Below are 16,743 nucleotides of genomic sequence, written 5' to 3'. Positions count from 1 at the left end.
TCTGTGCAGGATTTTGTCTTTGGGAAGGTGAAGATGTGTGGCCTAAACGTTTCTTGGTATCATGAAGGTATAAGCTCCACACACAATGAAGGCACGCCTTCCAATAATGCAAAACCGAAGCTGTACATTCTGTACCTGTGTCAAGTGCAGGGAGTGGGCACTTCCTATCATGTCCATATCATTTTCTTCATATTAAGGTGGAAGAATGGATTGGAAACATTTCCCAAAAGAAACTGTTCAAAAATAACGAAGGAGCAATCTTTTATATCAAGCTGCAGAAAAACAAAACAATCTTACAGCCATCTTTAAACTTAGTGTATAATGTCTGAATTGGGTAGTAGTACAAAAAGCTGCCTGTTTTGTTACGTGTGGTTACAGGCACCTGTTACTCTTCACATGATGGGAATGTCCTCAGTGATCCTCAGAAAACACAATTTTCTAAGTGTTTCTAATAGTCTTAATAGTTTGTGGCCCTGCAGCCTAGCACAGGTGAGTGGTGACAGGTGACAGGACAAAGGGAAATGACCTCAAGTTGCGCCAGGGTAAATTTAGGTTGGATATCAGGAAACACTTCTTTACAGCAAGGGTTGTTAAGCTCTGGAATAGGCTCCCCAGGGAAGTGGTTGAGTCACCATCCCTGGATGTGTTTAAAAACGGAGGAGGGAGCAGAGGGTTGTTAGGGCAGTATGGTTAGGTTGAGGTAAGACTCGATGATCTTTAAGGTCTTTTCCAACCTGAGCAATTCTATGATTCTATCCTATGATTCTAGGTAAGGGAGAGCGATGTGTCTCAAAGTTGAGATACCTAAGCTAGCCCTGAGGAAGCTGCTCAGCCAGAGCACTGCTTCCCTAGGCACCGTGCTCTGCAGCTGTACCTTCAGTGAGTGTTGTCTCAAGGGAAGAGAGATCACAGCTCCTGCCTTGGGCTGGAAAGAATGGCTGCTTTTTTTCCTTTGGCTTGTTGTTTTGTTTTAATAACAGTATGGGGAAGAGAGTCATCTTTCAACTCATTTATCTGGAGGTTTAGAGGGAGGTGCTATGGAAGCGAACTATCTGAAGACAGCTTAGAAATGACACTAGATACCTGCATTGAATAGTTGTGTTGTTTGAAAGAAAAAGAAAGAAGTGATCACAGACAGTGATTGGAAAGCGTTTATCATCTGATACTCCGTAAGGCTTTGTGCTTTCGGAGAGTATGTATGTGCTGCATCTCTGAAGATGGTGTAAGACAGTTTAGAACAAGTGCTGCTGGGACGTGTCTGCATGAAGCCCTACTGCAGTAGCAGCAGGGCACGTTGTTCCAGAGGATTTTGATGACCTGTAATTGCAAATGCAGTTAAGAATGGAAAATCCCAATCCGTGTTTGAGTATCTGGGGGAAAATGCTAACAAGTCAGTATCACTCCTCAAGTCCTGGAAGTCTTTAGCAGGCTGGCTGTTGTAATGTCCTTAAGCACAACCGCCATTTAGCTGCCAGAAAAGTAAATGCTGCCTAAGCCACCAGGGCAGCCTGCCAGCTGGAGGCATCCCGCAAGCTGCCCATGGGCCCCTGTGATGTAGCATGATATTTCTTTGATCATCTTTCATGTACACAAGACTTGTTTGTACTAGAAAAGGACTCGTATGGTGAATAACACCTCTGGGAATAAAGGATCTTCTGCTTATTTTACCCTGAAAAAGACAAGCAAGTAACAGCTATTTTAACTCAGCTGTAACAATAACTTCAATTTGTTGGGTGTGAGCAATACTCATGTGTCCATTCCATCCCTTATTTCTAGCTGCTCTTATTCCAAAACTTTTTATATCCTTAAAAATGACTTCAGTTCAATCTGCCAGTTCTGTGTATGTAAGAAGCACCCGTTTCTCCATCTCTTCATTAATTACCTGTGTTCAGGTGGTCAGACAGCCTGCTGTTTCAGCGTTTACTATTTCAGTAGGCAGACATCAGTGTTAAGTAACAAAGTCCTGCTCTTTCCTTAAAATAAACTTCTCTCAATGCTTTACCTTGAAGGTGAATTCAAGGCAACTACTTTACCAACTTGCCTTCTAGGACAACCCTGCGTCTCTCTCCCTTGATGTAAGCAAACATGGAGATGATTTCTGAGAAAAGAGAGAAACAGTAAGAAAAAAAATCCACATCCACAGGAGTTGGGTATTTGTTGTACTGATATATTCCAGGCTTGTGTGGTTTTTACATTTATATAGTTTACATTTTGCTTGACCCATAAATAACACTTGCAAGATTAAGAGGGCCATAGTTTGGAGAGTATTTACAGAGCCCCACCATGCATACAGAGCTTTCAATACCTAGTAGACAAAATTAAGCTGTTTTGCACTAAACATTTTTCAATATTTTTAAACTCCCTGACTAAAATACAAGCACTATTTCATCCATAATGCTGCTGTTAAACCCCTAACAAATCTAGTTCGATATCGTAACAAACTTCTTCAAATTCAGGGATATAAAAATATTCAGCTTTTAAAAATCTTAACTGTACAATATGTACATTCGTATTTGCACTGTTAAATTATGAATACATTTAAGCCTATGAAATACTACGTCATAAATAGCAATTTTTTTGATTTAGAATTGCAACTAATACGTTTTAAAACCTGGATAATACATTTGAAAAGACAGAATTTTGGAGCCTAATCCTTTAAGCCCTTATGAAACTGTTTTTTATGTAAGTAGATTCATTGACTTAAATGGGGTTATGTGCCTGAGCAAAGGATCCCACCGTTTGTACCTTTCTCTTTCAGTGCTTTGTTGCGGAGGAAATGACATAAAAGCCATCACTGCTCACTGGCAGTCAAGTCCAATTCCAACAGCTGAATTAATACCTTCCTTTTAACAGGCACAAAAAAAAAAAAACAAACCAACACAGGATGGAGTTATTTTAAAAAACAACAAAAACTGGAAGGAAAAACATAGAAGTTAAACGTGTAAACCATTTACTGCTGCTTTAGGATGCATCAAGGCCTCAAGCATTTCAGCTCCCACAGTCTGATTTTTCACACCTTAATGGGGGAATCTATGGAAAAGCAGCTTCTTCCTAAGTAGTTAAAAAAAAAATAATAATAATAATTCCAGTTTTTGTAGGGAAACATCAAAGAGGAAGAATGAGTTCTATCGATGAGGAGAGGGCGCCGTCTGTAGCCCTCTGTTTGATGGAGAGAAGTTGAGTATCACCACGTACGGGTATGTACAGCTACAGTACAGGACTGACAGTTTTATTTATTGATCTTCACCGAATCCTGTCTCTCAGGTAACTGAATGTGGGTGAATAGAGAGCGTAAAGTAAAGTCTACAGAAGTCTGTATCAAGAACGCAGCAACAATATTTTGACAGCTGAAACACAGTATGTAAACCTAGCAAAATCTGAACAGATCATCGTTTGGCATAGTGACATTTCCCAATGTTACTTTACTTTCACAACGTAAACTGAATGGGTTATCAGTTAAACTGGCAAAGCATTAAGAACCTTAGCAACTTGCCTAAGTACAATTATTAATATAAAAAGATGTGGTTCAAACTGTAGCTAGAGTTGACTGGTCTTCCCAACTGTTAACACAAGTTAAGAAATGATGCAGTTTTTCCCTTTGTGTCCCCTCTTCTTCTTCTTTGATTTGGTTGTCCTTTGTCCAAACTGAGAACTAGATAACGCATTAGTTGGACCAGAAAGGTCATCTGTGTAGTACGGGTATCTCAGTGACCGTGGCTGCGGAATTGGCTGTCCTAGGAAATACCCCTCCTCTTCAGAATCTGATGACGAGGATGAAGTTGAGCACCAGGAGTCATCTTCCTCACCATATAATCCAAAAAATTTATCAACCGCCTGATTCCTCAGTGCATAATCAGAACTAGTATGGGCATACTGGCCGTACAGCTCTGCATTTTGAATATAGGCCCGAAACTCACGTGAGCTTTTATTTTGAATAAATTTGTCATGATCCTGAGGCGAGTAATAACGAAACCTCTCTTTTGGAGAGTATCTTCTTTCTGTGGCCAAATTAAGTGCATTGTCTGAACGAGATTTCCTACTTCTTCTGCGATGATGAGAAGGTCGATTTCCACGTTCTTCAAAATGATAAACGCGCCTACGAGTCCGTTCGCTCATTGGAGGCTGTCGAATTTCAACGTTCTCGTAACTTCCATTATCAATAACATCATCTGAAAACTTGACTTGCTGTGGTCTAGACTGGGATTTAGATCTTCTCAGTACAGGCACATGCGCTGGCTTTTCCTCTGGTAATGCTTTTTCCTGGCACAGCTCTGAGCTCAGACTCTTCAAAGACTCTGTGCTCCGATGGAGCATTGAAGAGTTCAGAGTTCCCATGTTGCTCATCTTCTCACAGTCCTCTACCTCCAATTCTTGGAAAGTTTGCAAAGAATAGAGAGATGGCCGTGGCTTGCCTTCTCCATCCATTGACGCCCCTGTGGTGGGATGGAAAAAGAAGGAAAAAGAGTATTATTAGAGGCGTGTCAAAGAAATAGGTATCACAATGAAACGTTAAAAACACTTCATGAAAGCAGACTTTGTTAGTGTTATGCAATGGACACAAGCTAAACTCTCTCTGACCACTAGGAAACACTTCTGTGCTTCCGTGCAGTGACGGAGCACGGGCACAGGCTGCCCAGAGGCTGCGAGGTTCCCCTCCTTGGAGATCTGAAGACACCTGGATGTGGGTCTGGGCACCCTGCTCTGGCTGTCCCTGCTGAGCAGGGGCTGGGGCAGGTGGAGCCAGAAGTCCCTGCTACCCTCAGCCATTCTGGGATTCTGCTCTTTGAAACCATTATGAAAAGGACTAGCTTCACATAAGAGTAACTAACTATTGTTTTTACTTACTTTAAGAACTTGCTATCACTAGGATATTGAGAATGGAAGAAGTTTAGTGAGTTTAAAATATTTAAACAGCTCTAACACAGGTAGAGCTAAGCCTCTGAGGAAAGAATTACTTCAAGTTATTCTATGTAGATCCCTCTGAAAGCGATGCATTGTACTGATTTCTGTGGAAACTACAACAGACACGAAGAGCACAATAACACTGCTCTTCAACAGTCACCACTGTTAGCTGTGCAGTTTAACCAGCAGTGAAGAAGAGCCTGCATGCTGTGCACATAAAAATCTGCCCTAGCAGAGGTGATCCACTGTTGCCACTGCTGAAATGCACCACCTCACTGTGCTCACATCCACTGGTTGGTCTCCACCACTGAGTTAAGCGTTGATGGATGGCAATAGATGCATTTTTTTTTCAGCATGGAGGAATTCAGTGACAGATCTTTGCTCCATACGCACCTCCATGTCAAACATCATTGTGTCAGACTGCCCCTCTGCTGCCATCTGTCTCACAACAACAACATGGAATGGAATATTGGTGAGAAGGTTCAACCTCTGCTGAGGCTGACCGCCACCACCACCACGGGCCAGTATAATAAAACGGGACAGTACTCTTAGAGCAGCCCTCATAGAATCCATGCTTACCATTTTGTAAGGCTTAACTGCTTCTGGTATCACTAAATTCAGTATTCCAGCCGTTGTTCCGAAAAAGCTAGGCTCCCTCTCAGAGAAGGATTCTTACTCTCAAAAAGTCATCAACAGTAAGCTAGTCTGGTTTATTCCAGGTTTGTGTCAAATGACCCTTCTTCCTCAGAACAAGAGTTTCATTCACCCTTTAACCCCCATCCAAATGCAGTGCCTGTGATTCCTCCTTCCTTAACCCCTACACCTAGCTCCTTTCATCATTTCCTTCTTAACTGTGTGGGTAGCACAGCACACGGCTGGGGCTGGCTCTGACCTATAGGAGTAGCTAGAATCATTCATGCTGCAGAAGGAAAGCAGTTTGTCTCTTTTAGCCAATTCTCAATTGTCTTGTTTTGTGTAATTTTTGTCGGGAAATAGAGATGGGAGGGCGACACACAAAACATGGACATGCCTGAATATCTGACTTCTATCCTTTTGGCTAATTTCAGTCACATTTGACAAGGAGGTTCACAAAAGTGGATTATGTTGCTCTTTAGTCAACGGAGAAAGATAATCTCATAAACCTCATTTCCTAAGGCTAAGAAGGTTACTACTATTTCAGATTTTCTACATAATTTTACAAGCAAATCAGGAAATCTACAGTGTTTTGCAGATTACCTTTAAAATTATCCTAGCAAAGAATGCAACTTCCTGTACTTAAGGTACAAAATTTGCTTGAAGCAGTGGTTTGTATATAACATGCAGAGTTCAAGACCGCTTTTACTCTGCTTAACATTGTTTATGTTGTCTCCTTAACACTGTTTATATTGTTGTCATTATAAGCGAAGAGAAAATTTAAGCAGAAAAGGATTTAAATAGAATTTAAATAGCATAAATAAATCTCATGGAAGAGTATGTGCCTGATAAAAGCTATTGCTTACTTTACGTATATCTCTTGCTGTGAAAGCTTTTTAAATATCACAGATATAAGCTTGTTTCAAAATATACAACATCCTTGCTTGATTTGACCTCTCCATCAAAACCATTCAGTTTCCCCTGCCATTACCTGTTATGTTAGACAAAGCCAAAGAATCCATTGAGTCCCGAACGCTTTGTTCTTGCTGCTTCAGATCAGACAAACATTCAAGCGAACCTCCATACCACGGTGTCTGGTCATGTTTGTATCCTGATGCCCCATGTTCCAACTCCAGCTCCTGGATTTTTCTGCTGCTGGCAGGGCCTGGATGGCTGCCATACGCAGAGTCACCCAAACCATCTTGCGACTGGGTCCAGTACATATCTGATTGATATTTCTTACTTGCTAGGCTTGGGTTATTTTTTTTCAAGTCCAACTTGCTCTTGACCATGCTATCAGAAATCCAGTGTTCACTTGATCTAATCTCTACTTCAGCAGGTTGCTGGAAAAGGCTTTTATCACCAAACTTCAGGAGAAGTTGAGTCATGTAGTCTTCATGTTCAGCCCATTCTTCAGGGTCTTCAGGCATTTCTTGCTCTACCCTTCCTTTCCAGAAGTCTTCGTTAACAAAGCTTGCCTCTTGCCTTGAAAGGCTTAAATCATCCAGCTTACGAGAGAGCGTATCGTCAGCATTGCCTGAAAGACCAGGAAATTTATAATTGAGGGCTGGGGACAGGAGGAGAGACTGGCGGCACTGGTCAGCCGAGCGGCTGCTTTTTCCCATGCGAATGCTCCTCCTGGAATCTCTCGATCGAGCAGACTGGAACGCTGAATCAGAGGAATCGGAGGCATGAACATCTTCACCCAAGCTGCAGGTTTTTGAACAGTAGATCTGCCCTTGCTTTGGAAGGAAAGGGCAGCCAAGCAAAGAGGTCTTGCACTGAGCACAAGAAAAGCAAGTCTCTGTAGCGTGCCAGTGCTGTCCATCATAGGTCATCTGAGCATGGTCAACACCTAGAAAGGGAGAAACAGCAACACTTTGGGTTCTCTCAGAAATTACTTACAGAACCTACAGTTCCGGAATGTATTTTTGTTTTTTCAAATCGGCTTTCCCCAGGTTTGTAAGTTTAAGACCTAAAAAGGACATACATACCAATGTGCTCCCCACAGGTCTCACAGTATTCTGCATAAAGAGATTCAAAACAGCTACAGCAGAATGGGCGCCCATCCTTCATGATGTATCTCTGCCCACCCAGGATTGTTTCACACTCGAGGCAACAGAAGTGTTTCATGTGCCAGTGGCGACCTTCAGCTTCTGTACACTCATCAGCAAAAATTATCTTTCAAGAGATAAAAATGAACTTTAATGAAAGTGGGGAAAAAACTCACCTCAGGACTCAGAGCAAACAAAATAGCCTACTTGCACAGTTAGCACATTGAATTTATTTCTCTTTAACTGGCTTTTGAGTACTGTGATAGAAACAGCAATTTCCTATAGTTACTGTGGCATTTTGATCTTTTAAACAGCAAAGAAAGAAGAAAAACTACTTTTTAAAGCAATAAATTAAACGAGATCACAGAACTCAACAAATAGCTGCTATTATGATGACATTTTTAAATATCTCTACAGATTCTTTACCTAATTCAATCTACAAGACTCAATTCTAAATAGAAGCAGGTACGTGCTTTCTAAATACAAACCCTTTGCTTGTCATATTGCCATTTGGATGAAAAATGAAACACCCCTCAGCTTTCAAACACCACTATGCACCACAGCCCTTACTGCTTGAGGGAACGCATCTGCTCTTAGTAATTGCCCAAGCAAACGATGCAGTTTGTTAACAGAACAGTAACAGGTGGGAGGGTTGAATGCAAAGTGTGAATTTTACCTCATCACAGGCTGAGCATCGAGGCTTAAGTAGTTCAGCATGGTGTCTGCCACAGTGAATTTTTCCATCTTGGTAGAAGTAGATGAGGTCAACGAGGAGCTCATTACACGTGAAGCATACAAAGCATGATGGATGCCAGCACACACCAGGGCCAGCTCTCGAGGCAAAAACTGCAACTTCACCGCCATTTATTTTTGTACCACACTGGGAACAAAAACCAACAAGTGAACGTGCTTCCAATCACAGACTGTTAGCTTAAAACACCATGCCCAACACAAAGGCTTTATTTCACAAAACTATAGAATGGGCTGTGTTGAGAAGGACCCCAATGATCATCTAGTTTCAACCCCCCTGCTATGTGCAGGTCGCCAACCAGCAGACCAGGCTGCCCAGAGCCACATCCAGCCTGGCCTTGAATGCCTCCAGGGATGGGGCATCCACAGCCTCCTCGGGCAACCTGTTCCAGTGCATCACCACCTCTGTGTGGAAAACTCCTTCCTGATATCTAACCTAAACCTCCCCTGCGTTAGTTTAAACTTATTCCTCCTTGTCCTACCACTATCAATCCATGTAAACAGCTGTTCCCCCTTCTGTTTACACGCTCCATTCAAGTACTGGAAGGGAGAAAAATTTTAGAGAAAATAATTATATTTTGACATTCTGATGAGAGAGAAAAAAAACCCTAGGTTTTGGGCTAGACAAATTCTGTGCATCAACAAAACTTCTGTGAATAGAAATTTATTTTATACCCAGCAATATTTTGATATAAATGCCTGTTTTTCATTTGTCACTATTTTAGTGCGAGTCAGCGACAGCAGAAAGTACATCAAAGACTCAGTTCATTGCTAGTATCAAAGGTTTTGCTTTTGCTTAAGCAAGCACTACCTTCATTCTATTTATGTGCCATTTCAAAAACATCCTTTTTTTGTGTGTGTTCAGGCATAGACGAAATAAGACTGCATTTACTATTGGGATACTGTAGTTATATATCACTGAGCCCAGTGCTGGGCTTGTGGCTCCAGCAGTATTACCTGTTCACAGACTGCATGCATCACTGCTCTCGAGAGGAGTTTAATAGTGCCTCGTCCAAGTGCCTCTTTTTTGCGCTGAGAACTGAACATCTGCAGTTCTTTCTTTTCTTCTTCGCTTAAAGACTGGCAGTATCTCACCTTCCAGAGAAAAGGCAGGAGAACTTTACTTTAGATCCCGAGCTTTTAAAAGAGCACCTCAAAAAAATAAGCGTATAACATGCAAAAAATATATCAGGAATACTGGCCATCACCATTAAAGCTCTCTAGCTTGTCTTCTTTACAATCTTAGTATTCAGTTATTATGGCATAATACAAGCACAGCATAGAGAGAAATTCTGAGTTACAAGAAAAAAAGAACAACAACAACATGCTTAACTAAACAGTTGTCCAGACAAGAAATAAGACTTTAAAAAAGCCAAACCAAGAACTGCTGCTGCCCTAAAACAATGGAATTAGCCTGAATCAGCCACAACATCTTTAGATTTATGGTAAAGTGCCTACAACTCAGCACTGCAGCACACAGGATCTTAAGCATTGACACCCCCGCCCCTTTTCTTACAAACAGCTTGTTTGTTATTTCCACTTCTACTCCAAATTACACCGCATATCTGAGATGCAAACCCTTTACTGTCACAAAGCATCCTTTTTGTGTGCTACAATGAAATCCCAAGAATTTGTAGGTTCCTGGTAATTGGTGGGTGGCTGCAAACACTATAAAGCCAACTTGTGTTAAGTTTATTGCAGTGACACCAACCTTCCCGACAAGAAAAGGCAGCGTCCTCCCAGACAGCTCTTATCTGCACACCAGTGAAACGCAGTTAGACACCAGACTCTGTACACACCAGGCTGGTTTATAGGTCAGATGCCAGCACAAGAGAAGTTTCAGGCTTGTAATAAGTACACAGACAGGTAATTCTCCATGTGGAAGAGGCAAGCAAGGCCTCACTCCTGACCGTGCGTTCCCAGGTTCCGTTTACCTCATTATCGTGGGGTGGCAGCTGATAGAGAAGTTGTTTAATCCTGTGCTTCTCTCCGGGGCTGTTAACATAAGGGACCTTCTCCTCTGGCAGGCAGGCAAAATACAGCTGTACCTACATAGGAGGAATGGAAAGTCAAACCAGGAGACGCACAGCACCCGAGCACCCTTCAGCTACTGTTTTATCTCAGGTCTCATTACGAAGGAAGCAGGCTATGCTACATTAGACGCGTGACAGGGCCTGTGCTGAAAATACGAGACCCTGATGAACCAACTCAGCAAACCTGGCTCGCCTCTGATAAAACTAGCACCCAGCTGCTGAATTGCTTTTCTGGAATGCAATTTGCAGTGACAATTAGGGGGTATCGTAAATTATGCACATGTAATGTTCTCATTACTCCCAGCCCCTTCAGGGCTGGTCAACAACCCTGTTGAAATTCCAAGTTTCCCTCTGCAATTTACCACACAGGGCACGAAGCTTTCCAGAAAACAGCCTCTATATAAACAAATTTAATTTGCTCTGCGCATTTTACACATTGCTGAGACAAAAGCTGTTTTGTAGTCTCCTGCTGATCAGGTTCACCCAAAGCATCAGCTTTCATTGCTTCCATGTGGCCTTTGGTAAGAAGGTGGAAACATCCTTCCCCCGGGAGGAGGCTGGATCCAGCCACATTTCAATCGGATGCAAATTAACGGTGAGGTTTGCACGGGCTGCATGTTTTTGATAAAGAAATCAATATTAGCTGTACACGCCTATCAATCTTCACTCTTTTTTTTTTTTTTTTTTCTTTCCAGAAGAAAATGATGACAGGAAAACTGTAATGAACACTGTGACAAAGCCCAATGGCAAAAAATATTTTTGTGGAACGGCTGCAGATTTATTGTTTTTCCTATGCAGTTTCCAGCTTGTCACGAGGCCTGGGGCAGTAAACAAGAGCCGACTATTGGCAAAAATATTACTTGCCATCCAGATGTAAATAATGCTTAGGTCAACAGCTTATTACTGTGCAAGACAGATGAAAAAGAAGCAGCGATCGGTCACTTGACTCAGGAAGCAATCAAAATCATATGGGAAAGGTTGCACAAAATATTATTTGACTTTCATTTAACTAAATTTTTTAACATCAGAAGTCTACTGCAAGCCCACTTAGCGCTGAGTGCATTTCAAGAAGCTGCAGGAAAAGATAAAAATATGCGGTACAAAGTGAAACTTTAAAGATACTTTATGCCCTTTTCTCAGCTTTTTGCCCTGTTCTCAATTTAAGTCATTCTTCTTAAGGGAAAAAATATAATGAGTTTGAATCTAGCTAGATTATGGGATACTTTATGGAATGTATTTAATTGTTCTGACAGAACAGTTAGCTGGCTGTTTGCCTTAAGGTCTGATTCATCAGGATTCTTATATATGCTTAAGCGGGCAATAAAGAGAATTTCCCTAAAAATAGCCCATCATTTGCCATTCTTGCTGATCTTACCTTATTCATTAGCAAGAAAATGTCTGCACTGCAAGGAAGATACATCCTTTGCATCTCCATCGCTGTGGGCTCCAAGAGCTTGGCAGCTGCCTAAGAGTGGGTGGCTCTGCCACACTCAACAAGTGTGAAGAAGCACCGCTGCATACCTAATAGCATCTGAGCTCTGGGCCTCACTGAGTGCATAGCCTCAGTGCAATATCAAATAAATGAATGCTATCAGAGGTTCAATTTCACTCCCCATAGCAACCTTCTCATCAGTAGATCTACTTTTATTTCTGCTGCCACTGTGACATAACACATACAGAGGGAAGGGGAGAGGGGAAGACACAGCCCAACCAGCCCACAGGCATTGGCCACAACGAAGGTAAAAGAGAAATCCTGGTGTGAACAAATGGCAGGCATACAACAATTTAAAAAAGCACTAAATGCATTTGTGATTGTCACAGTGACAGAATACTTTCACTTCTGTATGCTGTAGTAATGCCCACATTCTCGATGTCAAATGCCAAATTATTTGAAGAGCGGAACAACTGCAGTTATGTACTGACCAAATATCACAGTATGACATGAGTTTCAATTTAACCTAATAACTTACCTCAAAGAGAAAGCACATTTCTGTGCTACTTTAAGACTCAACAATACATCTCTCTCTGTGGCACATATTTATTGAAAAATCCTGGCAGGGAACAACTTTGTCTGTTTAAATATAAATGCAGCGTTGAGGATTTTAAGGTCCCTTAAGGCAGCCTCTTTGGAGTGGGAAACAAAGCAAGGTGATGAGTTTTAGATGTTTTTATAATACAAGAATGTAACAGACTGGCTACTGCTCCCTTGGACAGACCTAATGAGTTATGTGAACAACAGCTGGTACCTGCTCTGGTCTGAGGCCTGGCGGGACCCAGGCATATTCTTCCAGGGCACAGCCAGAGTCGTCATCTGATGTTGAGCTTCGCTGACACGCAAAGACAAGATTGTTAGCTTTGGGCTCCATCTCCAGGGACATAAGTGTGAGCCGTTCAATGTTTCAGCTGCAGTTCATCAAGCAGTCGATCTGCAGAAAGAGATTAACAGAGCTTTAATAAACTTCAACACGCAAAGACTGATTATCAACATAAGTGATCCTACTAGAGTTTAGTATTCCTTGCATCGGCCAGAGCACGATTATTAGAGCATCACTGCAACAAGCAATTCAGAGATATTTAAAGAGCTCTCAAAAACAGGAAAACAACAAAAGAGAAAAGTGAAAATCCAGCTTACTGAAGGGAAAGTAGACACCCACTACCATGTTTGACAGCCAACATCTATTTCAGTATTAGCAGCCATCTTTTACATTTCTGCCTGCTTCACATGTAGTGTATATAGAGATAGGAAAGACTCAAGACTCATTAACAAAATGAATGAGACAAGCTCCTTCTGAAGTCACTACTAATCTAATAATACAGAACACATGAAAACTGCTTGTCAAAAACTGATGAAGTTCTTGGGGAGAGACAGCTGTGCAAGTAGCATCCTGTTTTTAACACGGCAGGCATAAAGCAATGTCTGCAACATTCCTTGTTTTAGCTGTATCAGAGCGGAAGGGTGTTGGTCCAGTTAAATATCTGAAATCCAATTATGGCAGATTAGGCTCTGTAAAATACATCATGATTGTTCTGTTAATTTAAAACCCTACAGGGAGATGCTTCTGTTGATTCATGAAGCCTACAAAGCCCAATATCAGTGGGATCATTTTGACTCACAACTGGCAAAAAAGGCATCTGTAACTTTCTGCAGTAAAAACCTTATTAAGATAAACATCTTACATTCATTCTAGCAGGAGTTCTTAGAAAATATCAGTGGAATACACATTACCAAAACCAGAGAGGATGTTTTCTGCCAGGACAAACATCCTGAACACCTGAGCTTGAAAGTGAGCTTGCCGTCACACTATGCCATGCGTGAGCTGCACCTTCTGTTTTAAGCACTTTTTTCACCTACCCACCTTCACAGAGACACAACTGTGACATCGCTAGATGCAGGCTGCTGGCAAACTGCAGAAAAACATCACGTCCTCCACTTACAACCTTTGGGTCTACAGGGAGAGCAACCCACACTGCAAGTCCCATCACCACCATGTTAGAGCAAACAAGCTGCTGCTGGATTGCAGGGGAAAGGAAGGAAGCAGGGGCTCGTTCTCCTCTATGCACAAGGCACTGGTGAGTGCCACACTGCTTCTTCAGTACAACACGCAGACCCAGACCTTCTCAAAAAAACATGGCCACACACATGTGAAGTCAGCAAATCGGAGAAATGACAATATTTGCTACTACACACTCTGCCTATCCCCGCTTTTAGTATGTGCATACCTTCCTACACCCAATAAAAGAGATGACTTCACTGCTACCCCCAGCCAGTGCTTGAAAAAAGCACACTTTTTCTGTTTTGAAAACAGAGGCGCTGTTTTTTGGTGCGCTGCTAGGATGACAATGCACGATTACACTGCATGGCCACACTGCAAGAAAAAACTTACTGCATATCTTACGGGGCAAGCAGACCTGCCAACCTTCCCTTTAAAAACAGGCTGCTTCTCACAGAGCTTGTCAGACTTCAGGCATATTTTGGCAATCGGACTCTAGGTGAAAATGTGACTGTCCAGCGACTGGACAGCATTAGCAGATCAGTCACATTAACTGAATTCTGTTGTCTTACATACTGTTATAAAAGCAAGGATAGAGAGTCATGGACTGTCTATTGAAAATGCAGTGTATGACTGGAATCAAAGAAAAAGCCTCTAGAAGCTCCATCCTGTATACTTAAAATGCAAAGGCAGACATCCTTGTACATACTAAATTCCCTGAGTTAATTTCCTTCGGAAACAGGTAACAAGACAGCAAGTGATACCAAACTGTGTCCCTGCCCACACCCTGGTGGAAATGAAGTCAGCCATCGGGTACATTTGTTGTTACAGTTCCTGTAAGGCTGGGGGTGGAGGAACAAGAAAATACTGTCACACGGGTATAAGAAATCACCACTAGCAAAAAAAGCAACAATGCTGCCTACTACAGAAGGACAGCGATGCTAGGGCTGGGTCGGCATCTTGTGCTCCACATCATCTAACCTCCAATAATTCTGAAGTTAGTCTGAACAATAATCCAGCCATCACCATGACGGGCATCAATGAGAAGCTCAAGTCCTCCTGAGAAGCCCCACACAGCCGAAGCGGTGCCTCACAACTCCCCATCAGAGGTAGCTGGACGGCTGGTTTACAACAAACGCCTCTCACTGAGGCCTGAGCTGATATTTCCAATTCCTCTGGCATTGTGTCACGAGAAGCTGCGCTGATCAAGCTGTCACTTTTCAGAAGCTGACTCCTGCCCCATGGAAGAAAGGAGCCACAAGATGAAGCACCTTTGTCAAAGCTTCACTAGGCAGACTGACCTCAACCACGGCAGCAAGGAGCAAACCTGACATCACATTCAGCCGGAGAGCCTGTCAGCTTTGCAGTCCTGGGGCACCAACACACAGGGTAACCGCGGCACTGCTCGACACGGACTGCTCCAAAGCCTCTCTGTGGGATCACAGGTTAACTGCTCTGCCTTGCTTTCTCCAGCTGACAAGAAAAATAAATAAATGTGACCCTGTGCAGACCTGCTAGCTTTCCTGGGGATTTTTGAGCGCTAAGGCTACGTGCTTCTTCTGTATGGCAAAAAGCAGCACTGAGTGCTGTTAGGATTTCAAGCATACCAAACGTACGTAAACACAGGATAGCTGCCTAATTCCAAAGAAAAGGCTTTCATTAGAGATGGAACACTCTCCTTCTTCACCAAGAGTGACGCTGCCTGGGTCACTTTTACCTGCTCATTTTGGGCAGAACAGGGCAGATCCACAGGCCCTTTCTTCCTGTGAAACAAAGTGGGCTGGCAGTACAAATGGTAGGGAATAAAGGAGCAACACACCTGATCTCAAACTGCAAGAAACAACTTCGCCATCAGGGTGCTCCTCCCGAAATAAGGTGATTGGCAATGTTCAAAACAAGGTGCATAAATCTCAACAAGTCCAGATTACACAAAGGACAGCGTTCACTTTAAAAGAAAAAGGTTACCATAGAGCTAATACTGAGCCTGCTATAAACTGGCTGACAATACACCATAAAGCAGCATGGCCATGCTGCAAATACTGTGCTGCTGCTGACAGCGAGGTTTCTAAAAACAGCACAGCCTAACAGCAAGCTATTTGCCCAACTATTTCAGCAATTACTTGTTTAGAAGTTCTCCTTCCTTTCCTGCTGAAGTGTAATTTGGTTTGCATTTTCAAGCTGCAAGGCTCTTCCTCCCCACCCCCCAACTGCACCGCTTCTTCAAAGCGAAGCTGTTTGAAACGACTGCATCCTAAGGAGGATTCAGATGAACATAAACAACAGCTGAAAAAATAAGTGCTTTCTGAGGGATGAGTAGAAAGGTGGTCTTCTTTCTTCTCATGCCATGACATCTACATAACGCTGCAAGTTCTGGTTTGCTTTTTTCAATTCTGCGGAACATTCTGAGGTTTCAGCTTTGCTCCAATACCACCTCACAAAAAAAAGCTTCCTAGCCTACAAGGAGATATTTCGCTGGCAGCTTGACAGCTATGAATAACATCACTGAGTTAAACAGCTAAATTCGATTTAAAAAGAAAAGCAATTATGACATTTTTTTCCATTGATGTACTAAAAATGACCATATAGGACCAAGTTCTCAGAAGGAGAAGCAAAGAGAAACTGCGCTTCCAACTGCAAACCCACCAGCACACGAAACTCAGGGTATCAAACTTAGAGCACAGCCCTCAGACACCGGAGGAAGGTTATCTTCGTGCGAGGATTTCCAGCTCACCGATTATGCTCTGCTGTCACCCCTGACCAGATAGGAGAGGTCACGATTTGCGAGCACGGTTAGACAAACATCTCCTCGCCCACCCCCTGCTGTTTTACCCCGTCCTGCAGGGCAAATTGTTTAACGACTTTTATTGTTAGAACGCTTGT

General features: G+C 42.5%; 1 protein-coding gene across 1 annotated transcript; it reads right to left on the bottom strand.

Annotated features, from left to right (window-relative positions):
• Nucleotides 1–3,573: 3,573 nt before the first annotated feature.
• PRICKLE1 (prickle planar cell polarity protein 1) lies at nt 3,574–12,750 on the bottom strand (the record flags this gene model as incomplete). The annotated part of the gene is made up of 7 exons (XM_079549562.1): nt 3,574–4,433; nt 6,527–7,390; nt 7,530–7,716; nt 8,266–8,469; nt 9,297–9,434; nt 10,274–10,387; nt 12,619–12,750. The coding sequence occupies 7 exons, from the start codon at nt 12,748–12,750 to the stop codon at nt 3,574–3,576; spliced, it is 2,499 nt and encodes an 832-aa protein (XP_079405688.1).
• Nucleotides 12,751–16,743: the final 3,993 nt, after the last annotated feature.

This window comes from Tetrao urogallus (assembly GCF_951394365.1).
Source record: "Tetrao urogallus genome assembly, chromosome: 1".
Taxonomy (NCBI): Eukaryota; Metazoa; Chordata; class Aves; order Galliformes; family Phasianidae; genus Tetrao; species Tetrao urogallus.
Note: the sequence above shows the minus strand (reverse complement) of the source record. Positions and strands in the feature narration are given on the sequence as shown.